Source organism: Mixophyes fleayi, chromosome 5 (assembly GCF_038048845.1).
Source record: "Mixophyes fleayi isolate aMixFle1 chromosome 5, aMixFle1.hap1, whole genome shotgun sequence".
Taxonomy (NCBI): Eukaryota; Metazoa; Chordata; class Amphibia; order Anura; family Limnodynastidae; genus Mixophyes; species Mixophyes fleayi.
In genome coordinates this window covers 271,445,002-271,470,864 of record NC_134406.1, presented here as the reverse complement: position 1 = coordinate 271,470,864, position 25,863 = coordinate 271,445,002, and the positions used below count along the sequence as shown (strand labels likewise).

The following is a 25,863-nucleotide window of genomic DNA, read 5'->3' as shown; positions in this document are numbered from 1 at the left end:
ACAAATGTGTATCCTTTGTTCAGTAAGTCCGGTCTAGGTGCTATTTGGATTTGGGGGAACCATCGATTTACCCCTCTGCGCTACCTCTCAACTTGTATACAGTCAGCTGGTTATCCCACACAATCAGGAATAGACCCAAACTGGATTTTCTTATGAAAACACTGTCTCTGCCCAGTAATAAGATTAAAACCTTTTGATGCAACCTATACTAAACATAAAGGGCCTGTGTCATTAAGGAGAGCAAAGAATAAAAAAGGAGCAATTCTGCCCCTGGGCAAAACCATGTTGCATTGGAGGGGGAGGTAAATGTAAAATTGGGGACATATTTATAGTTGGGGTAGGACATGTCCTAGATTAACTTTAAATATCAATATAAAAATAAAGCTATCAAGTATTTGTGTGCTACATGAAAAAACAGCCAGTATTTAACTTATGTGCAAAATAATAAACTAATTTGCACCCCTTGTATTGTAACATGGTTTGTCCCAGAGAACATTTACTCCTATTTTTTGCCTTACTTTACTTAATGACTCAGCCCCAAAGACTTTTCATTTGATCTGTATGATAAGGTAAAAATTCCCATGAGCAAATTATGGTTTTAAAGTTATAGTATACGTTAGATACAATCAAATTCGTGATCTTCTCAAATTCCTAAATTATTGCCTGCTAGAAGGTACCTGTCAGCTATAGACAGTGGAGGCAGGCATATTTTTAAGAACAGAATGAAATATTCTTGTTACACGTCTTTACCAGTAAGTCTGCTTGCAGAGCTGTTGGGTACATTCCACTATTTGCCTTCTCTTCCCCAGATTTTCTTTATCCTCTCCCAAAGCTCCCCTAATTAAGGTGTGATAATATTGTCAGAACACATGATTTTATGGGTATGGTTTAATGGCACAGTGTGACATAATTAGGATGGATATGTCATTGAGGTTTCAGCGAAGGGCAAAAAGGTCCTAAATAATGACACATAGCAGGTATAGAAGTGGCAGTGACAACGCCTTAAGTTTGCTGTACAAAGGGAAAACATAAAACCCTGTTCAGCATATATATCCCCCTGTACTAAGCATAACTGAGCACAGAAGATGTTTGGGGTTAGTGTCCCTTTAACCCCGGCACTCACCTTCCTGACGCATTTTAACATTTTCTCCCGCCCTCAGTTTTACACCGTTTTTGTACCACTGAGTTTCCACATCATCGTGAGAGATCTGACAGATGAATGAAGCCGATTCCTTTTCCGTCACTTCCACATCCACTAACGGCTTAATGAACTGGATGTCTCGAGCTATGATGCGGATGGAGCAGGATGACGGGTGAATGACACAGTACAGCACAGACAGTACAATAAGATGATTTATGAACACGATTTAGGATTTTTTAGGTGTAAACCACATTTGGGTAATGTAACACACTTTTAATTAACTGTCATCACAATATGATGTGGGACACTAGAGATATAAATTGCAGCAAAATTTGAGGGTAACAGCAGAAGGAGCACATTTCCAAAGATACAAATATTCTAATCTCGCTTTTACTGCGCCATTACATGGGAAGCAATTTTAAAACATTGCAGAGTGAATAAAGTTGGGACAACGCCCGGTGGTAGAGTAGGACTGAGAACGCTTATGGCCAAAGTCAGCTGTGATAATGCATTAAACATCACAGTCAAATGTGTAATGAAACAAATAATTTGCCAGTTTTGGAAATTTCACTCAGCTCTATGCGATACTTAAAGGGGCATTACACTGGAAAACAAGTGATTATAAAAAAAAATTACTTGTTGAGCTACCATGGATAAGTTCAACGAGGGCTCTCCCATGCCTGAGAGAAGCTATTTTGAAAAGTTATTGCTTGTAAACGTCGAGCATGTGTTTTGCCATTTTTTGCAAAAATAATATTGGGCACTAAAGGCAACGTTTCACTGGAGTAAGTAATATTAGAAAAGGATCAATATTGTGTAATAATGTATTACTACCAATTATAACTTATTACTATCACTTAATTACAGTTAGAATGATTATTTTTTGCAAATCTTTTTAATTATTTTTATTTGCATCACTATTATTTTGTTATTCATCACCAGTCAACCACAAAAATTCCCAAACGCTTATTACTCAACGACAGGCGGGTTAGTGATGTCATGGCTGATGAGGTCAATTGAAACACTGAAGCAATGATAGTTGAAGTTCACGGAAAAGGACCTTGTCTGTGCCCACGCACCCACCTTTCACGGTTAGATTGGAGGAACTCTTGTCGTCACCGGCATCGCATACATATGTCCCCTTGTCATCATATTCACACTTGTGGATAGTGAGGTTTCGTTTTTTACCTTGGGAAATAATGGTGATTTTTTTGCTCGGTCGCAATTCCAATCCGTCCTGAAATAACAGAATATAAATAGCAGGTTTATCTCTGATTTACAGCTTTATACTAGAGTGTCGGCATCGCTTATATTCATTTACATGTCAGTGAAATCTGTGTGTAACCACTTCTGAAATGCACAGGGACTACCACCATAGGATTCTCACAGACGCACACTTCTCAGCGGGACAGTCTTAATTTGACTTCACTGTCCCGAAAGTCAGTGTTGTTATTCTGACTTGCGGGAATTTGGGAGATATGTAAACACTCACAATTATGTCACGCGCACTAGAGGGTGATTTTAAGGGAGAAGAAAGGTGTTGTGGGCAGAGCAGAGCTTAGCAAATAAATTTCACATGCGCAGGACTGGAAGAGATCCATAAATGATAATGTTCCACATAAAAGGTTGGCACCTTTTACATAGAACATTAAAAGGTAGGATGGGGAGGGGCTTAGTGCGCCAGTGGTCCTGTGCCTACAGGCTTCACCGATCTAGATTGTAACCCATAAAAATCAATGAGACACGATTTTAAATAAATGATTATTTACAAGTAAATCCTCATTTTGATGATTAAATGGAATAAAGAGAAATGTAATCTAAGTGTAGATGTTACTATGTAGAGTAGTTCCAGAAAATTAAATATACCTTTAACCATTTCACCTCTGCATTAGCCCTTGAAACTTCACATTCAAAGGTCACTTTGTCCTTCTCTGGTGCTGTGATGTCTTGGAGAGGATGGCTGATTTTTACTGGAGGTTCTGAAAGTGTAAAATCAAAAATTTAGCACATGAATATAGTCTAACTAGACTAACCGGAGAGATTACCCCAAAAAGTATTTTATATATTTTGTAAATCAGGGTAATTCTAATGTCTTAGTTATCATTCAAGTTTTATTTACTCATAACAAAATTGAGAAGTTATTCACAGCAGTTATGTAAACGTCCATTCTATATCCTCATTGAACGTCCATTCTATGAGGCATAAAACCACTTTTTTTTTCATGCCAGAATTTCAGAAATAACAACAAGGGGTAAATGTGTCAAGATGAAAGTTTTCCGGCGAGTTTGAAAGTGAAGATGTTGCCTAAAGCAACCAATCAGATACTAGCTGTCATTTTGTAAAATGTACTAAATAAATGATAACTAGAATCTGACTAGTTTTTCAAACCTGACGGAAAACTCTCAGCTTGATACATTTACCCCCAAGAGTATGAAGAGCATTTAAGATTTGCTGTGTTAGAAACGGATACCGTTGGCAATTTCGGGGGACAAACATGAGTTTAACCTATTTCAAACAACGGCAAGTGCCCTGTTGTAAAATCATTTTGGACTTTGGCTTTCAATCTTCCTTTCTAGACATAATCTTAGTTATTTGGAGTACACACCTAGTAGAAAATAACAAATTGTGGGGAACTAGTAATGATAACTTTACAACCAGCAGAATATATTTATGGATATATTTATTATCTTTTAATGAGTGCTTTACCTTGAACAATGAGTTTGGCAGAGGTCTGTATTCCTTCCGATTTAAAGGAGACTGTGCCGGCATCCTCTTGTTTCACAGACGACAGAACAAGTCTGTGCTTCTTGCCCTTAGCCGTTATTCTGCAGGAATCTGAGGGTTTCAGTTTCAGCCCGTCTTTCATCCACGATCCCTCAACGTCTTCATGAGAGAGCTCCAGCTCGAAGGTGGCAGAGTCCTTCTCATGGACCTTGACATCATGGAGGCCTTTGACGAGTTTCACCTGTCGCTCTGTGAAAGGAAAAAATAAAAATGCAAATTCTGCACAATATCCTTTACCAAAATCAAACTGGGCAGCAGAATAACTACATTTTAAAAAATTGTGTCATCCAATTATTAGCTCGAGGCCCAAGGGCTGTTAATCCAGTAATTTATTTTATATGTAACAAGCTTAAGCTCATGAGCAATTTTTTATAGCTGAAAATTTTTTAATATGCCTTCGTTGTAAACTTCTCCTATTTTTTTTTAGGTATTTTAATTAGTCTGCCCTGACCCACTCAAACCACACCTGATCCACCCCAGCACCTCCTCTCTTGAGATCAGAAAGTAAGGCTGCCCCTTGAAATGCGTTGTGTAAACAGCCAAGTTGCATCAGTGGAAAACCCAGCCATACCGCACTGTGCATCCGGCTCATTGGAAATTTAGCTCCATAAAACATTTCCCTCCTCCCGCAGACAGCACCACTGCAGCCTATATGTCTAGGCGACTTTTTGTAAAATTCAGCGTACTTGCGCAAAAGTAGACATGTGATGTCACAAAAAGGCCTTTGCACTGTGGATTTGCATGCCTTCGTTAAGCAGTTATATAGTACAGCTGACTTTAGTTGCCCCAGCAAATAGACTCCATGTTTTATTCATCTCCTCTAAAACAAAATATATTACATGCAGTATCTTCCATAGCTTCCACCATGTCCCAATCTACACCTTATACTAAGTGATCAGCATTGTGACACAGTGGTTAACATTGCTGCCTCACAGTGCTGGGGTCATGTGTACATTTCCGGGCAGGGCCCTATCTGTGTGCAGTTTGTATGTTCTCACTGTGTTTGCGTGGGGTTCCTGTGGCTGCTCCGGTTTCCTCCCACACTCCAAGACATACTGGTAGACTATTTGGTGTCTGACAAAATGAATCCTAATGTTGATAACTATTAGCAGCTAATACATAAATATGTGACAGCTATTCCTAATTATTTTCTATTGGCACTGAATAAGTGATATTAAAGTGTTTAACATTAATAAATATTATTACAACTGTACAATATGAGAAAGAACATGCTGTCCTTTGGTTGAGTAATCAGCTATCAGCAACCTGGGCACTTCCAGCGGTTGTTGAAATGATGGACTCACTGTTGGAGATTTACAGGTTGCCAATCTCTAAACTAAATAGACGGACTTACTCTCCACGGTGAGCTTGGCCTGTGTCTTATCATCCAGTGTCTCGCAGGCGTACAATCCTCGGTCAGTGAAGGTCACATTCTTCACAATGAGGACCTGCTTAGTTCCTTCTGATTTAATTTCAACGTTGTCCGTAGACTGCAGGACGACTCCGTTTTTCATCCATTTCACCTCCTTGGAGGCTTTGGACAGCTCAGTTTCTAGATGGACGGTTTGTCTCTCTTCCACAGTCACCGCTTCCAACTTCTTTTTAAACAAGACTGGAGCCTCTAACCATAGAAAGTCACATGTAAGTGAGGTGAGAAATGTGACACAACCATTGTTAAAGAATCTTCCCCTACATAAAATTCTTAAACCCATTTACTTGCACTTTACTGTCATTTGAAACAGAGAATCACAAAGTCTTCATCCTTCCCATCATCCTCTCATAATCCCATCCACAGCATCACACTGGTCATGTAATTAATCCAACTCCAACCTCCCTCACATCCATTTACCACCCCACCTGTATACTAAACCTTACGTCACACCCCCACTTCTCATCCTATATCCTACACATAAATATGTCTTAGATCAGTTGTGAGATGAAAAGTTTTGACACATTTCCTCTGTGATGTTTGTGGGTTGGACCTCACCTCGGACCTTCAGACTGGCCGTCGTCTTCACCCCTTCAGCCTGTGCGGTAATCTCAGCCGTATCTTGCATGGTCAGGTTGCTGATCGTCAGGCTGTGGACGGTTCCTTTCTTGCTGAACGAGTATTTATTGCTCTTTTCAATCTTGGTGCCATTTCTGTACCAAGTTACCTCAGCATCATCCGAGGACACGGTGCATTTAAAGGTGGCCTCTGCTCCTTCCTCTACTACCACGTTGGTCAGCTCTGCTGTAAACTTCACCACCCTTGGAGCTACGAAAACAGAAGTCAATGTGATATTATTGTCATTGACCTGGATAACATGGTTGGCTGAAGATCCGATAAGCACGTATGCAGGCGTTCAACCACAAATCATAAGCTATTTGCAAACTGCTAATTCTAGGGATAGGCCAAGTTTTTAAAAATGTATCAATGGAAATGTATTTTCATTGCAAACCAATTTCACAGTTAAAATTTAATCATAAGCAAAGTCACATAAAACACATCATTATAGGGATTACAGCAGAAGTAGTGTCTCTAGAAACTATGTTAAATATTGACAAGTTGGAGTCAGCCCAACTGCCAGATTACCAGATCTGTACAATCTGGCCCTCCACGTACGTACCTAGTTTGGTCCAGATGGGCCATTCACCAATTGGGGCAATGAGCCAGAAGACTGCACCATACATAACCTAGATGTTGGGTGAACAGTGACTTTAATCTGGGACATAAATTAAAGGTTGCCTTTCTTGAATAATTACTCAAAATTAAACTTTTTGCCAGTGCACCAAGGTCTATGTCTAGAAGAACCAGAGAAGGTGAATGGGTCGGAGTGAAGGTGGGTTTCCACTTTTTGGCTACGGCTCATATGTAAAAATTTCTCCAGCATTAACATATAAAATGTAAGCTGTATAATACAAGGACCTCTCTGTATCGATATGAGGCGCTTCTCAGAAATGTCTTCTCCTAAAACTGATTGTGTCTACATTACTTCTGCAATAAAAGTGAGAGCCATTTATAAGAGAAAAGAGTAGGAAAAATAGAACGACAATGGCTAAAGGCCAGTTGCCCCCAAATGAAGGTCAAACAGAAGGTCAAATACCCACCGGACTACTCTTAATTTTAGAGATATCTGTTAGACTATTTACTGGATGTTTGTTAGGCTATTTACAGGATGTTAGTGGCCCATATTGACAGTCACGTATTGGAGTTCACAACAAGGCTTCTGGAGAGGAAATTATTGTAACCATGATTAAACCACAGGTGGACACAACTGTCAAACCATCACACCTAGAACCTGTTGTAAGACCTACATATCATCATATATAAAGTCTCCCCTGGTGAAAATTCAAACAAGTCACTTAGGAGCTCTGTAACCATATGAAGGCATGGAAGCCCTATAGTATATCTATAATCTATATTGTTTATAGTAGGGGTGGGTATGTACGTTATTCAGTACGTTATACAGATGTGCTTATAAAACAATACCATCACTAATATTAAATAGTAATGAAATCAATTCTAATTAACGACATCAATTATTTTAAAGAGGATACAGTTCCCCTGATTGTAATTTATAAGGGTATCACAATCCCACAGTGTTCAGTAACTTTATACAAGCACAAGACTGTAGGACCAATGACTTTGATGTGTCTAGTAGTACCACTATTATCTACAGTATCCTGTTCCTTATAATGCATAATTTATGGAATTGATAAGCATTATATTATCAAATGTATTACAATGCTATAATTTACACAAGCCCATTGATATACAGTATCATACCACCTGAGTACTATACATACATCAAGTTCGTTCATTTCTTTGTTTGGTCAAAAATAACAGCAACATATTGCATATACAGTACATCCTATACATTCTTAGTACAAGTCCCATAAGTACAGCATATAATGAATTATTTCACATTTTTACAAGTTACCTTTGGTAGTAAGTTGTGTGATGGTTTTATCATCCCGGGATTCGCAAGAATATTCCCCCCCATCCTCTGCCTTCAGCTGGGAGATCGTTAGGCTTCGTTTGCCTCCATCTGACCGGATCTGAAAGCGTTTGCCGGGTTTGATCTCCTCTCCGCTTCTCTTCCAGATCACGTCGCCCTTCGCCTGGCTCAGCTCACAGGTCAGTGTGACGGAAGAGCCGGTCTCTCCTGTTACTGCTTCAAGCTTCTTCGTAAACTTCACTGGTATTTCTGATGGTGAGAAAATTCCAGGAATAAAACATAAGTGAATTATCAGTAAATAATTATTAACTATATAGTCTACATACTGAGCCTGAGTTTGAGCATTTCACAACTCTCCTGACTATCAAATGGGAGGAAATGGTGGGGGTGTAGAGGGACTGACCCCACTGAAATAGTGTGTGTGTGTGTGTGTGTGTGTGTGTGTGTGTGTGTGTGTGTGTGTACACTGGATGGGGTTTTCCCTAAATATCAGAAGATGTCCGAACTCAAGGCTTCATCCTTGCCCAAAGATCCGTCAAGAGCCGGTATAGACATTACATTGTCGCTCTTCCTAATCTCAGATCTGGAGATAGTCCAATCATGATGGTGTGTATTTATTTTTTGTGTGATGAAAGACTATGATGCTTGATTTTCACATCCCACTTCCAAATTCCCAATACAATCTATCTACTCCTGTTCCTAGGAAATGTTTTACAATCGTCTTTAGGAAAACAGGAACTTCTAAGTGACAGAACAGGGAGATGCATAGATTATAAACAGGGTTTCTCTCTCACCTTTAACCTGCACTTTGAACTCCTGCTTGTCGCTCATGGTGCGGCAGGCATACACAGCGCTATCTTTACTCTCTGCCGTTTTCACAACGAGAGACCGAGAGGCCCCATCTACGGTTATTTGGTACTTTTTGGAGGCAGTCAGCTCGGTTCCATCCTTAAACCATTTCACCTGGGCATTTTCAGGATGGACAGTGGTCACCAGAGTAATATCCTCATGCTCCTGTACAATGATTGGTTCTTTCTGTACAGGCTTCTGGAACTTGGCCTCTGGTTCTAAAATAAAAAATTAAAGAGGATGAAGCTTTTAAACATTACACTGTAATATGGCCTAGTTCAAATAACCAATTTATTCAACAAGACTTTTTATCCCTGTTAATTTAGTTATCACATCCAACGTAGTGACTGCACAACACAGTGATATTCAATCTACAATATGTCACCCTGGGGCAGATCTAGACATTTTCTAAGGGGGGGGGGGGGAGCTGTCACTTTGATTGATGGGCACTGCCCCCACTTCTCTCCATGCAGAGGCGGGCTGCTTGCCGCACATTGTAGACATGGCCTGTCGGTAGAGAGAGGCGGGCAGGGGATAATCGGAGCAGCTGGCCAGGAATCACTGCCTGACTCTCGACATACATGTGCTTAGCTTAGCTTGAAAATGAGAATAGAATGACGAGAGGAGGTGGTGAGAGGGAACGTAAACTCTAGAATCAATAGGGATCATTAATTAAATTTGCATTTGGTGCATAATTCATTTGCACTACACCATAACAACCAATCAGACAGTTGCTTTCATTACCTAACTTGACTATGCAGATAAAAGCTGATTGCTGATTGGTTGTTTTGCTCATAAATGCAATGCTAGTGAATGAGCTCTACTGTCTGCAAAACTGAACTCATCTCCTCAAGCCCATTTATATTTTCAATTCAAGAAGCTTTAAATCACCTTTGACGTTGATCTTGAAGTTGACCTTCTGTCCGCCCACCTCACAGCTGTATTTTCCGGCATCTTTCTTCTCCACCTGTTCCACGACCAGACGGCGATATTTACCCTCAGATTCCACCCTCAGTTTCTTGCTGGAGGTGATCAGTTTCCCATCTTTGTACCATTTCACCTCCGTCTTGTCCTGGGAAACCTCACAGCTCAAGGTGGCGCTTTCATTTATAACGGCCTCTACTTCCTTCTGCACCTTGTCCTGATTGATGAACACAGGTTCAGGCTCTGAAATAAACAAAAAAACCTATTATCCCACTTTCCAAGAGTTCTTCACTGTGTGAGTACTGTAATTGCTCATTTCACAGAGATGTCCATGAGAAAGTTAAAGTGGATGGGAAGATAACAACTTGTAACCAATAGCAACATCAGAAAATTCACAGGGATAGATCCATAGCCAATCAGAGCATAGTACAATATGGTCAAATAGTGTAAAATGAGCAGCCTATTTTATATGAGTTATTTTGAGCATCACTCAATAAATTTATATTTGTTCTTATAAAAGAAAAGTGTAGTTAAAATTTGATTAATTAAATTGCTGATCACTGTTATAAAGATTAGCTTAAACATATGGTATAAATATATTTAAGGTGTAAAGTTGCTTAAAAAGTAATTTTGAAGCTAAAAAATAATTTATATGACGGTCGGATTTATAATTCCATTCCCATTGAGTCGCTGATTTCTTTGTTTTGCACTAAGACAACTCTATAAAGAGTTGTTATTTTTGCAGCAAATCAAACCAACGTTCACTCGCTAGTTTGCACGACATTTGAAATTCTGTGACACAAAAATGGAGATCAGGTATTATATTTTTCCACAAAGTAATAAATAAAAGTTTTAACTATAAGTTAACTCTTCACTGTTCCATGTTTACAGAATGCTCCATATTAATTAGAATTTAAAAGTTCCAGTAATTTTTTAGTTAAAGATTTGTCTCATATGCAGGTGTACAGATCTTCACTCTCGCTGTCTCAGTCTTCAGATTCCCGTTCATTCTATCTCACTGCGCCCTCCTTAGTTATCCGCATGTCCCGTTTACCGATCTTTACTGATGCTCCTTTAAGGGCGCACCCCTCTATATAAACATGCCGCCTCTTTTCCCTAGTCGAAACCACAGGTGTTGTACAGGTGATCTAACTAATCATTCTGACGGATGTTTGGCATGGAACATTCATTCTTAACCTCACTTGACTCTTAGTGCCCAAATCCTACATGTCTCGTGAAGCTTTTGCCGCCTGCCCCATTGATACCAGTCCAAGGGCACAAGACAAACATACTAGAAAATGATCTGTATTTGGCATTCTGACCCAACGTGTTACTAGTTTTCTCTTATTATAGGGCAAAACCAAATTTCCTTCTATAATTGCTTTTCATTTTCTTCTGGATCAACAGAATATGTAGCAGGAGAAAGTGAACGTCTGCATTTGATAAGGTGTTTTTTTTACTTAAGTAATAAGTTATATAACTTCTATATGTATAGGAATATGTTTTACACATCTGCAAGGCACAACAGGATACGAGGAAATAGAGAGAAGGTAGAATGGGAAATATCCAACACAAAGTACCAGGTAACTTTCTCAGCAGAGGCTTAAATTTCTCCCGTAACCTCCTTCCAATTTCACTGCAGAATTCTCAGTCAATAAACTATAATCACCTTTGACATTGATCTTGAAGTTGATCTTCTGTCCGGCGGCCTCACAGCTGTACTCTCCGGCATCTTTCTTCTCCACCTGTTCCACGACCAGACGCCGGGATTTACCCTCAGACTCCACCCTCAGTTTCTTGTTGGAGGTGACCAGCTTCCCGTCCTTGTACCACTTCACCTCCGTCTTCTCCTGGGACACCTCACAGCTCAGGGCGGCGCTCTGGGTCAGGACGGCCTGGACCTCCTTCTGCACCTTGTCTTGATTGGTGAACGCAGGCTCGGGTTCTGGAAGAGAAAAGTGTGTTATTTTGAAATATCTGCAAAGGATAAAGTTCATTGAAACCTCTCATTTCACTACTGGGTTTTAACAGTGTCTTAAAATTTCACTTATTTTTGAAAAAATATATAACGTGGAAAATATTAACACAAATCATTCTTTAAAGAGAACAGATCTTAATATTCTCATCTATTGAGATATTTGACTATGCAAGATAAAATGAAACATCCGTCATCTCCAATTGACTACAGCTGCTAGTGGGTCCTGTGTAAACCAAATTTTAGAATTCCAGGTTGATAAAAAATAAGTTTTAAACAAAGGCATCTATTAGACATAAAAGAAACCCAGGGCCTGATTCATTAAGGATCTTAAATGAAGAGGTATCTTATTTCAGTCTCCTGGACAAAACCATGTTACAATGCAAGGGATGCAAATTAGTATTCTGTTTTGCACATAAGTTAAATACTGACTGTTTTTTCATGTAGTCCAGGTGACTGATATAAGATACCTCTTCATTTAAGATCCTTAATGAATCAGGCCCCCAATTATTAAGTCATATACACATGTGAGAGTTTTAATATAGAAAGCTGTTATCCATAAATTTCCAAAATTTAGAATGGAAGAAAAGTAAATTATTGTTGGTGGTTATTACAATATCATACACATAATGTCCCCTCTTGCAGTCAATGCGAGGAGCACAGCTGAATAATGTAATGAGTAGTGGAATTTCATACACACAGAATTCCTTCTTTTCCCGTTACTGTATGAAGCAGTGTTACATGAAGTAAGACGCTGAGGATCATTATTTACACAGCTCCTCCTTCTACCGTCACTGTGAGGAGCACTGCTAAACAAGGTAATGATGAGGGGAAGGTCATACACACACTTCTACTACACATATTGTGAGGAGCACGGCTAATAAGTTTCTAAATGCAAAGACAAAGGACCATGGTCACACTAAGTTGAAGGTGTGATCAAGTCAAGTGGGGGCAAGACAAGCATTTCCAAATGCTGCTCATTCTTCTTGGGTACCTTTATGTACGTCATCACTGCACGTGTCGGCAACATATGTAAATGAAATGGAGGATATATGGTGAAGTGTAGTTATGTAAAAGAAAAAGATGGCTGGTTACATTTTAGATTTAGAGAGAACAATGAAAGTATCTTTACAAATGTTCCTTTTCATTTTAGACTTACAATTAGGTAGATTGCTATGGTTTGATGTAAACAGCGACAATATGACAATAAAATTAAATTGAGGCCAAGAATGAAAAGTTTGATATTTTAGTGCAATAATAGAACACACAAGTTTTAAGGAAAAAATGTAAATAATACTAACAGAGACGTCTACAGTTTATTGAAATGAGAGAGAAATGGGTGCGTAAACATCCCTGACTCTCACCTTTGACGTTGATCTTGAAATTGATCTTCTGTCCGGCGGCCTCACAGCTGTACTCTCCGGAATCTTTCTTCTCCACCTGTTCCACGACTAGACGCCGGGATTTACCCTCAGACTCCACCCTCAGTTTCTTGTTGCAGGTGACCAGTTTCCCGTCCTTGTACCACTTCACCTCCGTCTTCTCCTGGGACACCTCACAGCTCAGGGTGGCGCTCTGGGTCAGGAGGACCTGGACCTCCTTCTGCACCTTGTCCTGCTTGGTGAACGCAGGCTCGGGTTCTGAAATAAAATATTTACTTCTTTTAAAAATTCTCTTGTTTTACTCATTAAGAAGGTTTGTGGACACTGTTAGGTTCTTACATTGTTTTTCTAGAAGTTTTTCTAAATAATTTTCTTGGTATCCATCATGGCAGCATATCTATGGCTTAATCCCCTCCCTTCAACTAGAACACATCTCTCCTATAAAACAATAAATTATCCCTTTCCTGGTTATTTTCAGGCTCCATTCTGTTCTCCATCCTCCTCACTCTTTAGGATTAGCTTTTCACAGGGAAGATCGGTTTACCAGTGGAGGCTCAGCCTTTCCCGCTTTGTAGTTCAGTACTTACAGTGTAAAGAACCTGTCTGTTTGGAACCTCTTACATTGTGACTTATTATTATGCTGATTAAATCTCAGCACTATTCTGAGGAGAGAATTAGTATTCAGCATCCTATGTGCCCAATACATCCCCATAGATATCTCAGATAGATTATGGGTGGTGAAAAGTGACTGTGTGGACTAAAAGCTTCTCATTGGTCTGGGCTGAGCCATACCTGCTAGCCAAGGCCTGGCCAATCTGTGACTGTCTATTTGTTGTGAAACTTCAAGCCCCTTTGTGCTTTGCCAATAGATAGCCAGTCTTTAGCCGTCAGGGCATGTTGGGGCTTGTAGTTTTACAATACCTGGAGAGCCCCAGGGTGGCCAAGCTTGTACAAGACTGAGTACAAAGCACTCGCTTTTGGACCCAAGAAGTGGGTGCACCAAGGTCTTAAATTGCTCTCAGTTTAGCAGTGCTCATTATTACGTGGGTAGCTTGGGAAGCAGCATCTCAGCGTAGAGAAGGTAAGTCAGAATTGGTGCGTGCATTGTCCTTTGAACACCGGAAGAAGAGGCAGAATCTCAGGATGTGATGAGTTGGATCAAACTCGTCAAAAGGAATCTCTATGTAACCTCTCAAGCAAAGGTCTAGACTAGCTCAAACGAGTATATGTCAGAAGGAGATTCCTGGGCCGTCATGAGATACAAGTGTGTAGAGACTGCCTCATTCATGGTTCTGAGGATAAAGAGGAAGAGGACTCTAGATCCTTTCATTTTGAATTTACCTTAATCCCCTTTACATTAGGGTCATCAGAAAAGCCTTAGATCTTGAGAAGCCTAAGAGCCCTTGTTCTCACCAAATAATCTACTATCCTAGATATTTAGATACTTCCCTGCTCCTAGAGAAGATTAAACAAGTCTAATTGAATAAATGGGAAACATTGGAAAAAATGTAGTCATGGCCAAAGGTTTTGAGAATGACACAAATATTATTTTTCACAAAGTCTGCTGCATCAGTTTTTATGATAGCAATTTGCATCTACTCCAGAATGTCATGAAGAGTGGAGAACGCTTGTCCGGAGAAGGAGAGGTGAGCGCTACCATAAGTCCTGTGTCATGCCAACAGTAAAGCATCCTGAGACCATTCATGTGTGGGGTTGCTTCTCAGCCAAGGAGGTGGGCTCACTCACAATTTTGCCTAAGAACACAGCCATGAATAAAGAATGGTACCAAAACATCCTCCAAGAGCAACTTCTCCCAATCATCCAAGAACAGTTTGGTGACAAACAATGCCTTTTCCAGAGTGATGGAGCACCTTGCCATAAGGCAAAAGTAATAACTAAGTGGCTCAGGGATCAAAACATTGAAATTTTGGGTTCATGGCCAGGAAACACCCCAGACCTTAATCTCATTGAGAACTTGTGGTCAATCCTCAAGAGGCGGATGGACAAACAAAAACCCACAAATTCTGACAAACTCCAAGCATTGATTAGGCAAGAATGGGTGGCCATCAGTCAGTATGTAGCCCAGAAGTTGATTGACAGCATGCCAGGGGGAATTGCAAAGGTCTTCAAAAAGAAGGGTCAACACTGCAAATATTGACTCTTTGCATAAACTTAATGTAGTTATCAACACAAGCCTTTGACACTTATAAAATGTTTGTAATTTTACTTCAATATACCATAGCAACATCTGACAAAAAGGACTAAAAACACTGAAGCAGCAAACTTTGTGAAAACCAATACTTGTGTTATTCGCAAAACTTTTGGTCATGACTGTAATAGGGGAATAACTGATTTTCAAAATGATATCTAGTAAAGGAGAGTTAGTTACAAAGAATGCAAACTGAAAAGGATAAAGAAATTTTATGGAGAAAATTAACCAATATGTTTCCTGCTAGGTATGTTGCCTGAAAATGAAAATTACAGTAAAAAGTTTTCTTATTTCAGAAAAGTACTGACATGAACTATTGTATTTTGGCTTACAAAACATAATTATGTTTCTTAGAGGGGTAGTCATTTGTTTGCGATGTACCGCTGAAAATCTCTGTAAAGTTTGCGGTACCTCAACAACGCACATTTTCCGGAGGCACTCCGCGGACAATGGGCCCCCCTTAGAATTAAGCTAATTGTAGTTAGTGTGGAGTAGTGTGAAAAGTATCTAAGGAATCAAAAGACATGTTAAACTTTCCGCTATCACTTTAAAATAATAACGTGTTTTATGAAATAGGGCTTATAGTTGACATATGTCTAGAATAATTGAAATTATGGAATCACAGGAGTGTAAAACGCTCTGGTGCCCACCTTTGACTTTGATCTTGAAGTTGATCTTCTGTCCGGCGGCCTCACAGCTGTACTCTCCGGAATCTTTCTTCTCCACCTGTTCCACAACCAGACGCCGGGATTTGCCCTCAGATTCCACCCTCAGTTTCTTGCTGGAGGTGACCAGTTTCCCTTCCTTGTACCACTTCACCTCCGTCTTCTCCTGGGAAACCTCACAGCTCAGAGTGGCGCTCTCATTTATAATGGCCACTACTTCCTTCTTTACCTTGTCCTGATTGGTGAACACAGGCTCAGGCTCTACAACAGAGAGTTTTTCTTTAAAATCCTTTTATGTATATTTTTGAATGTTAGTAAAAAAAATTCTGACAGTCAACTTCTTGCTGCTTCAAAACTATTTTGCTTTTAGAGTTTAGTTTAGAGTTTGGAACAGGGGCACTATTATAGACCAATCTAGCACTTCCATATGCTATTACAATACTGTGAAAAAGCCTTTTGCCCCTGTCCTGATTTATTCTATTTTGCATATTTGTCACATTTAAGATCTTCAATCAAAATTCTATATGGAACACTGCAAATAGGTAATTCTTTAAAATCCCCTAACTTTTTGCGTTTACTCCTTTCATTCATACACTTATCATCTCCCGCATTGACTATTGCAATTCCCTCCTTACTGGTCTTTCCAAAAACAGACTCAAACCCCTACAATCTATTTTGCACGCTTTGGCAAGACTGATTTTACTTTCAAATCGTTATTCCTCTGTTGAATCACTCTGTATATCTCTACACTGGCTGCCTGTTTTCTATCGAATCCAATATAAAATACTCTTACTAACCTACAAGGCCATCAACAAAGCTGCACCAAAATACATCTCCTCTCTTGTCTCAAAATATCTCCCAACTCGGCAACTCCGTTCTACACAAGATCTGCGTCTCTCATGCACCCTCTTTACATCCTCCCATTCCCGGTTACAGGACTTTTTTCGGGCTGCACCCACTTTATGGGATTCTCTCCCTTGCACAATAAGACTCTCCTCTGGTCTACAAACTTTCAAGCGTTCCCTGAAAACCCAACTCTTCAGACAAGCTTATAATATTCCTCAACCACCCTCTTAACCTCATTATGTTAGCCTATTACCGCCTGTTACACAATTTCACACACGACAACTACCCCCTGACCAACATTGTTGTGTGACAGGATCATTTAGCCTACGAGTCACTTTTACCTTTGCAGTCTGGCTGGGCCAAAATGCAAAATGTAGACTTAACCTCATGTGTCAATCTCCCATTGTCCAATAGATTGTAAGCTTGCGAGCAGGGCCTTCTTACCTCTTTGTCTGTTTTACCCAGTTTGTTTATTAGTTTATTATATTTGTCCCCAATTGTAAAGCGCTACGGAATATGTTGGCGCTATATAAATAAATGATGATGATGATGATGAATATAAGACAAAAACAACCTTAGTAAACACAAAATACAGTTTAAAATGGTCATCACATTCATTGAAGGAGAAAAGTTATCCAACACCTATATCAAACATGTGAAAATTTAATTGCCCTCTAAACTTAATAACTGGTTGTGTCACCTTTATCAGCAACAACTGCAACCAAAGGCTTCCGATAACTTGAGATTAGTCTTTCACATCGCTGTGCAGGAATTTTGTTCCACTCTTCTTTGCAGAATTGCTTTAATTCAGCCACATTGGAGGGTTTTGAAGCATGAACTGCCCATTTAAGGTCTTGCCACAACATCTCTTTTGGTTTCAAGTCAGGACTTTGACTAGGCTACCTGAAAACCGTAATTTTGTTTCTTTTGAGCCATTCAGAGGTGGACTTGCTCTTGTGCTTCGGATCTTTGTCTTGCTGCATAACCCAGTTGCGGTTGAGCTTCAGATCATGGACTGATGTCCGGACATTCTCCCTCAGAAGTTTCTGGTAGAGAACAGAATTCATGATTCTGTAAATGATAGCAAGTCGCCCAGGTCCTGAAGCAACAAAGCAATCCCACACCATCACACTACCACCACTATGTTTGATTGTTGGTAAGATGTTCTTACTGTAGAATGCTGTGTTAGCTTGATGCCAGATGTAATTGGACCCATGTCTTCCAAAAAGTTCCATTCGTGACTCGTCAGTCCACAGAACATTAGCTCAAAAGGATTGGGGATCATCAACGTGTTTCTTGGCAAATGTGAGACGAGCCTTTATGTTGCTCTTGGTTAGCAGTGGTTTTCACCTTGTAACTCTCCCATGGATACCATGGGCAATGGAGGACTGCAGGTCCTTAGATATTCATCTGGGTTCTTTTGTGACATCCTGGAATGGTCGTGGATAAGCTCGCTCAGTAATTTTGATAGGCCGGCCATTATTAGGAAGAGTCACCACTTTTCCAAGCTTTCTCCATTTGGAGATAATAGCTCTCACTGTGGTTCGCTGGAGACCCAGAGCATTAGAAATGACTTTGTAACCCCTTTCTAGACTGATATATTTAAATATCTCTTTTTCTCATCTCTTTTGGAACTTCTTTTGATCACAGCATACTGTGCTGCTTGTTGAGACCTTTTAGCCAAATTCACATTGCAGGAAAGGTTCTATTTAAGGGATGTTTAGATTCAACAGGGCTGGCAATAATCAAACCTCTTTGTATCTAGTCTAAATGAACCCAATTATTAATTAAATTTGGTTCATTGATTGAATGAGTAACTAAGGGGGCAATTATTATTTCACACTGGTTGGTGTTGTTTTTTTTCTATCAATAAATGAAATTAACATTTAAAATCTGTATTTTGTGTTTATTAAGGTTGCCCTTGGCTTATATTCAATTTTGTTTGAAGATCTGAAAGAATTAAGTGTGACAAATATGCAAAAATTGAAGAAATCAGGAAGGGGGCAAAAACATTTTCACACCACCATTAATAATACATTATCAGATTAGAACTGCAATTTAACATAATAATAATGACCCAGAGGTGGTAAAATTGTAAAAATTTTGTATTTGGTGTTTTTGGTATTCTATACATGACATCTAGAGTGTAGCCAAACCCTGTTATCCTAACAGTTTAGGAATTGAATCAATTTGCCTGACTGGGTGAGAATAATACATCTTAAGGAAACTCACATTTGGCCCTACTTGGCTCTGTCCATAGCAGGTAAAAACCAGCAGCTCTATACTAAATGCTTTATTCTTTCCTTTATTCTTACAAACTCCATAAATCCTGTACTCATTGTCGCCTACTCTCTCGGGATGTCAATACATTGCACTCAAAGTGAGGTCTTGCTAGTGACCTATAATTCGGCAGCATAACCTCCCTCTTCAATGATGTAAGCTGCAATCACCGGGCCCCATAGCAAAATCTTTTGGAGGTGTCTGGTAATGCTTCTCCATCCACTCTATAGGCCCCCCGTTCTGCTCTTCTGAGCATGCATGTGGGGGCCAGAGCAGGGAAGACCTGTCTGAACTTCAGGAACAAAATCCCAGATGGGGCTTCTCTGTGCAGCCCCCACATGCATGCTCAGAAGAGTGGAGGGCCATTGTAAAAGATCAAGAAGCATCGCTGGGCCCCCACTAGGTCCAATTAAAAAAAGGCATAGACTATAACTTTTATTGAGAATGAATTAATAAAATCTAATCTTTTTCACATTTTATTAATTTTTAATAAGGGTTGTATTTTAATAAAGTTTGAATTTATATAGAAAATTATTCTGATTATACTTTATAGAAGTACATATTTTACAATCACATATCAATTAATTTTTTTTTTTAGTTTCAATAAATAATAATAATATTAGTCACCTTTGACTTTGATCTTGAAGTTGATCTTCTCTCCGGTCGCCTCACAGCTGTACTCTCCGGCATCTTTCTTCTCCACCTGTTCCACCACCAGACATCGGGATTTGCCCTCAGACACCACCTTCAGTTTCTTGCTGGAGGTGACCAGCTTCCCGTCCTTGTACCATTTCACCTCCGTCTTGGCCTCAGAAACATCACAGCTCAGGGTGGCGCTCTCAGTCAGGACGGCCTGGACCTCCTTCTGCACCTTCTCCAAGTTTGTGAATGCAGGTTTGGGTTCTAAAAAAAATTAAGCAAAACTTTAAATATTCACCGGAGAGTCTGCTAAAAATGTAATGAATCTATCTGCCATGACACCTCCGAGCATCTATATGTCACTCAAATAAATACACAGAGTAAAGTGAGAATGAGAGTGGACTGACGAGAGGAGTTGGTGAGAAGGAACATACAATCTGGAATAAATAGGGATCATTTACTAGAACTACATTTAGGTGAATTATTTACACTAAACCATGGCAACCAATTAGTCACTTGCTTCCTGTATGCAAAATTGACTCTGTTTTGAATGTTTAAAGTTGGAGTATATTATGTATACCACTTGATGGAGTGTTTAACGTAATATTGAGTAAGCTGGAAAGAAATGTCCGTTATAAGGGAAGACTATAAAACTGATTGGTCAGTTGCTGCATGTTCTACAGATATTTGTAATTAGGTTGTGAGGCTTCATTGTAGCCAGATAACCTTACTATAACATATGTGCTATAACATAAGCTTTGCAACTGTCTTCCATTTGCTCCCTGTATAATCTGCTATTATTGGAATAAATAAAAGACTTTCTTGATTAAAAATACTGGAGAATCATCTATCTTGATATTTGGGTGAAGAAGAAACTCTGAAACTTACACTTCCATTATCTAAGTTGCATTAGAGAGACAAAAGCTCATTTATTATTGGTTGTTGTGGTCCAGTGCAAATTTTGCTTCTAAATGTAATGTTACTAAATCATCCCTACAGTCTGTACAACACTTAGCTCATCTCATCAAGTCCACACTTTCTCCGTATCCACTTCTATAGATGTTTCAATTCAAGAAATTTTAATCACCTTTGACGTTGATCTTGAAGTTGATCTTCTGCCCGGCAGCCTCACAGCTGTACTCTCCGGCATCTTTCTTCTCCACCTGCTCCACAACCAGGCGGCGATATTTACCCTCAACCACCACCCTCAGTTTCTTGTTGGAGGTGATCAGCTTCCCGTCCTTGTACCATTTCACCTCCGTCTTGCCGTCGGACACCTCACAACACAAGGTGGCGCTCTCGGTCAGGGTGGCCACAACTTCCTTTTGTACTTTGTCCTGATTGATGAACGCAGGCTCGGGTTCTGCAGAATATCATCATAGAGATCAGGACAAGTGCATTCTTTTCATAGAGGGGGATACAACTTTTTCAAATATAAACATACATATAATACTACATGGTCAAAACAATGTGGACACATACCCATATATGCATGTTGAAAATCTCAGCCACAAGAGCATTATTGAGATCAGACTCCCCAAACTGTTACCATGAAGATGGCAGCACACAATCCTCTAGTATGTCATTGTATTCTGTAGCATTAAGATTTTCCTTCACTAGAACTAAGGGATCCTGGACAAACCATATGAAACAGCCTCAGACCAATATCCCTCCAAAATCTAACTTTACAGTTGGCAGAACACCTTCGCGTCAGTAACTTTTTTGGGCATTTACCAAACCCAGATTTTCATTTCCATTGTTCCAGAGTCCAATAGCAGTGTGCTTTATATCACTCCAGTTGACATTTGGCATGGCGCATGGTGATGTGAGGTTTGTATGAAGCTGCTTGGCCAAGGAAACCCAATCCATGAAGTAAAAGACAAACAGTTCTTGTAATGACGCTGCTTCCAGAGGCGGTTTGTTGGAACTCCGTAGTGAGTGTTGCAACCAAGGACAAACAATATTTATACAATATTAGCTTCAGTACTCAGAGGTCCCATTCTGCAAGCTTGTGTTGTCTACTGCTTTGCAGTTGGGCTGTTCTTGCTCCTACACGATAAGAGCACTCACAGTTGACCAGGGCAGCACTAGCAGGGCAGAAATCTGATGAGCTGACTTGTTGGAAAAGTGGCATTTTATTACAATGCCACGTTGAGCTCTTCAGTACGACCAGTTCTACAACTAATATTTGACTGTGAGGATTGCATGGCTGCGTGCCTTATTTAATACGTCTGTTAGCAATGAGTGCGGCCAAATGGCCAAACACACCAATTAGAATGGGTGTCCACATAACTTTGGCCATGTATGGAAATTTAGAAGAGGAAATAGCATCAGAAGAGCGCCTGCCCAACACTCATTTTTAGCTAATGTCAAGATAACCAATACCGCAGTACAACGCCATACTTACTAATCTGACACAGGTCCTTGAACTATACATACAATACTTTTATCCTCAGATTCTCCAACCAAATACCACAACATTCAAATTCTATCTTAACTATTCGGACAGAGGTTGCTGAACAATACAAACATTCTATAAATAATTAATTTAAAAAAAGAAAGAAACATAAGCATATAAATTATCATTGTTGATGACTTGGGTATAGGCAGTTTCAGCAATCGCATTAATCACCTTTGACGTTGATCTTAAAGTTGATCTTCTGTCCAGCAGCCTCACAGCTGTACTCTCCGGCATCTTTCTTCTCCACCTGTTCCACAACCAGACGGCGATATTTACCCTCTACCTCCATCCTCAGTTTCTTGCTGGAGGTTATCAGTTTCCCGTCCTTGTACCACTTGACCTCCGTCTTGCTGTCGGACACCTCACAACACAAGGTGGCGCTCTCGGTAAGGGTGGCCACTACATCCTTTTGTGCTTTGTCCTGATTGATGAACGCAGGCTCGGGTTCTGCAGAATATCATCAAAGAGGTCAGAACATATCCTTACTTTATATTTTAATTAGCATATTGAGTCTAGAGGGGGCATTTCTGGTATCTGTGCCCCCTCCCCTTGCACTTGCATATTAAAATGTAAAAAGAGCAAAAGTAAAGAGTAAGAGTAAAAAGCATCACAATGCTAAGTGACTGAGATTAGTTTTTTACTACAGTTGCATGAGTTCTGTACAAATAATGTAATATTTGATTCTGTGCTATGCATCATAACATTATTAAAGCAGGAGTAGAATCACTTATGGTGCAGGTGATGGAGAGCATCAGAATTGTGCCTGCCCAACACACAAATGATATCCTTACTATTCGGACAAGGGTTGTTGAGCTCTATTCTGTGCTCTCTGGAATGCTAGGTTAGTATGCTACCAACTGGCCTGCATCCATAATCTCATAAGCTCTACCTCCTTCAACATACTTGCCATAACCAAAACCTGGCTATCTCCTGATGACACCATCTCTCCCATAGCTCTCTTTTGAGGGCTTGCCCTTCTCCCACACACCCAGACCTGGCGGATGGCAAGGTAGAGACTTTGGAATATTTATTTTCCCCTGCTACACTTTCCATGTTATTCCCTTTGAACCTTCCCTCTCCTTCTCCTCCATCTGCATCTTCCATCTGACTTCCTCCCTGGTATTTGACTCCTGTTTGTTCCTACTTTTTCACCTCCTCTTGTGACCTAGACCCGGGCTTCATTGACCAAGATCCTGCTTACTCCCTTCTATTATTGTGGATCCCTGGATTCTGACCACTGGCTTGTCTGACCCTCCTGTTGCCTGATTTTCCCGTGGATCATCCGGATCCTCCAGACATCCTATACCTGCAGTCACCTATCAAACTTGGAAAACCAGAGTATTCAGCTTCACAGCTTAACCTGGCAGACCAGACCCCCTGCTCCCGCAGTCATCCTGTTGTGCAAGGTATCCAGTACTCCTGTTCCTGAGATGACCTGGGATCCTACTTCAACTGCTTCTATGGAGTTGTGTTCGTTGCCTTATTATTTACTGCATCTCATTTTTACCTGTGTGACTTGTGTTTAAAACGAACCACTTTGTTTCATTTACATTCTCTCCATGGTCTTCATATTGGGAATCCTGGCACTCGCACTACAATCATACCCTTACCACTGTCCTTGACTCTGTTGCCTCAGCTTTCACTATGACTTTGTATTGGTAGCTGTGTCAACCATGGCACTCCCAACTTACCTGCTAACTTTACAACTGCGCCCATACCACAGAATAGATCTAAAGGAAGTTGCACTCTCACACTGATTTCCATTTACTTCAAGTTCATTCTTTGCTCTTACAGTTCTACTTCAAGGCTAATTTCTTCCCAATCCTCCAACCCCATTGGCTTTTTGCCACCTTCTCCTCCTCTCTACTCCTCAGTCTCTAGTTTCAACTTTGCTACACTCTTCATCTCCAAAATTGACTCCATATATCATGACATCTCCTCTCATCAGTGCCCTCTTGTTCCACACTCCCTCCTTTCTACCCACCTTCTCCACCCTACCTCTGGGGATGCTATCTCTACCTCCCTCTCCAGAGCCACCCCCCTCTTACTGGACCACTCACCTCTTCCTGCTTCACTGTGGTATCTGCGAGTGAAGTCTGAGTTCTTTTATCTTCCTCACCCCATCTACCTGCCCCTTGACTCCATCCCTTCTGACCTCCTCCATTCCATTTCTCTCGGCTTGTTCCCGCCTCCTCTCTCTAATTACCACCCTACATCCTTCCTTCACTTTGCCTCCAAACTCAAGCGGGCTGTTTACAAGCATGTCACCTCCTTTCCCTCCTTGACAGACTTCAATCTGGCTTTCGCACCCTCCCCTCCACTGAAAACACCCTCGCTAAAGTCAGTAATGACCTTCTCTCTGTTAAATTTAAGGGACACTTCTCCCTTCACATCCTTTTCTCCCTCTCTGCTAATAATAATATTACTATACAAACATTCCGTAATTCTAAAAATGCCAGAATCATAAGCATGTAAACGATCATAGTTCAATACTAGAGAACAGGCAGTTTCCAGCTTTAATCACCTTTGACTTTGATCTTGAAGTTGATCTTCTGTCCGGCGGCCTCACAGCTGTACTCTCCGCCATCTTTCTTCTCCACCTGTTCCACAACCAGACGCCGGGATTTGCCCTCAGATTCCACCCTCAGATTCTTGCTGGAGGTGATCAGTTTCCCGTCCTTGTACCATTTTACCTCTGTCTTCTCCTGGGAAACCTCACATCTCAGGGTGGCGCTCTCGGTGAGGACGACCTGGACCTCCTTCAGCACCTTCTCCAAGTTTGTGAATGCAGGTTTGGGCTCTGAAAGTAAATAAAGCAATAGCTTAAATATTTACCTACATTAATAAATGTAGAGATTCTGCTTAAAATGTATTGGCTCTATCTGCCATGACGCCTCAAAGCTACTATATTTCACTCACCTAATTACACCCACTGGAGCGGATGTAGTGAGAGGGAACAGAAAATCTGGAACCAATAGGGATCATATACAAATATTGCATTTAGATGGATTATTTTCACTGAACCGTAGCAACAAATCCGCTACTTGTTTTCATTATCTAATGCACTATACCGATAAAACCTAAATGCCGATTGGTTATTGTGGTTCAGTGCAAATATTCCTCCTAAATGCAGTGTTAGTGAATGAGCTCTGCTATCTGTGCAACACTTGGCTCATCTCCTCAAGTCCACACTTTCTCCATATCCACTTCTCTCTCTCTATATAGATGGTTTAGTTCAAGAAACTTTAATCACCTTTGACGTTGATCTTGAAGTTGATCTTCTGTCCGGCAGCCTCACAGCTGTACTCTCCGGCATCTTTCTTCTCCACCTGCTCTACAGCCAGACGGCGATATTTTCCCTCTACCTCAACCCTCAGTTTCTTGCTGGAGGTGATCAGCTTCCCGTCCTTGTACCATTTCACCTCTGTTTTGCTGTCAGACACCTCACAACACAAGGTGGCGCTCTCCGTCAGGGTGGCCACTACTTCCTTTTGCACCTTATCCTGATTGATGAACACAGGCTCGGGTTCTGCAAAAAACCATGATAGAGATCAGAGGCAAGCAGAGGAATTTGATAGAGGAAGGTTCTAACGTTGCCTTTCAACAAACTATTCATCTCTCTATAGAAGTTTGTTTGTTTGCTTGTTGGCGAATATCTTCTACAGCTCTCAAGGTAAAGCTGTCAAGTCTTACATAGTTATCTAGTATTGAAAATGTAAGCTGTTATACCACATAGCGACAATGCAGCAATGCGACAAAGTGACAGA

The 25,863-nt window shown here is 40.4% G+C and overlaps 1 protein-coding gene across 1 annotated transcript in view; it reads right to left on the bottom strand.

Annotated features, from left to right (window-relative positions):
- Nucleotides 1-25,863, bottom strand: part of OBSCN (obscurin, cytoskeletal calmodulin and titin-interacting RhoGEF) — a 284,159-nt gene that overhangs the window by 200,586 nt on the left and 57,710 nt on the right. Inside the window, exons 9-25 of the mRNA XM_075214135.1 lie at nt 25,350-25,625; nt 24,621-24,896; nt 22,268-22,543; nt 20,723-20,998; nt 19,624-19,899; nt 15,856-16,131; nt 12,979-13,254; nt 11,309-11,584; nt 9,607-9,882; nt 8,661-8,933; nt 7,849-8,115; nt 5,913-6,182; nt 5,280-5,546; nt 3,848-4,114; nt 3,008-3,120; nt 2,225-2,378; nt 1,124-1,285 (exon numbers count right to left, since the gene is read on the bottom strand). Of these exons, the coding sequence (XP_075070236.1) occupies nt 1,124-1,285; nt 2,225-2,378; nt 3,008-3,120; nt 3,848-4,114; nt 5,280-5,546; nt 5,913-6,182; nt 7,849-8,115; nt 8,661-8,933; nt 9,607-9,882; nt 11,309-11,584; nt 12,979-13,254; nt 15,856-16,131; nt 19,624-19,899; nt 20,723-20,998; nt 22,268-22,543; nt 24,621-24,896; nt 25,350-25,625 (4,257 nt within the window). The remainder of the gene's footprint in view (nt 1-1,123; nt 1,286-2,224; nt 2,379-3,007; nt 3,121-3,847; nt 4,115-5,279; nt 5,547-5,912; nt 6,183-7,848; nt 8,116-8,660; nt 8,934-9,606; nt 9,883-11,308; nt 11,585-12,978; nt 13,255-15,855; nt 16,132-19,623; nt 19,900-20,722; nt 20,999-22,267; nt 22,544-24,620; nt 24,897-25,349; nt 25,626-25,863) is intronic.